The sequence below is a fragment of the Bison bison genome, unplaced genomic scaffold (assembly GCF_000754665.1).
Source record: "Bison bison bison isolate TAMUID 2011002044 unplaced genomic scaffold, Bison_UMD1.0 scf7180017864444, whole genome shotgun sequence".
Classification (NCBI taxonomy): domain Eukaryota; kingdom Metazoa; phylum Chordata; class Mammalia; order Artiodactyla; family Bovidae; genus Bison; species Bison bison.
In genome coordinates this window covers 4,475-5,037 of record NW_011495006.1, presented here as the reverse complement: position 1 = coordinate 5,037, position 563 = coordinate 4,475, and the positions used below count along the sequence as shown (strand labels likewise).

Here is a 563-nt window from a genome sequence, read left to right as displayed (position 1 = left end):
GTTCGCGTGCCGTGCGCTGTGCTGCGCGCGCGCCTGCTGCAGCCGCGCGTCCGCGACCTGCTGGCTGAGCAGAGCTATGCGGGCCGCGTCCTGCCCTCGGACTTGGACCTGCTGCTGCACATGAACAACGCGCGCTACCTGCGCGAGGCCGACGTGGCACGCATCGCGCACCTGACCCGCTGTGGTGTGCTCGAGGCACTGCGCGCGCTCGGGGCGCGCGCAGTGCTGGCCGCTTCTTGCGCGCGCTACCGCCGCTCTCTGCGTCTGTTCGAGCCGTTCGAGGTGCGCACGCGCCTACTGGGCTGGGACGACCGAGCCTTCTACGTGGAGGCGCGCTTCATCAGCCTGCGCGACGGCTTCGTGTGCGCGCTGCTGCGCTCGCGCCAGCACGTGCTGGGCACCTCGCCAGAGCGAGTTGTTCAGCATCTGTGCAAGCGCAGGGTGAGCCGTCCCCCGTCCCCCGCACGTCTCCCCCTGGCCCCCTGAGGACCCCCTGGGCCCTCCCTGGCCCCCACACCTGCCCGCTTTCCCCTGCGGGATGCTCTCCTCCCGCCGGGTACCGC

General features: G+C 72.1%; 1 protein-coding gene across 1 annotated transcript; it reads left to right on the top strand.

The window, feature by feature from the left end:
• Positions 1-486, top strand: THEM6 (thioesterase superfamily member 6; the record flags this gene model as incomplete). The annotated part of the gene is made up of 1 exon (XM_010858811.1): positions 1-486. A coding segment is annotated over one exon (486 nt), but the record flags the coding sequence as incomplete, so codon positions are not given.
• Between the last annotated feature and the right edge of the window lie 77 nt (positions 487-563).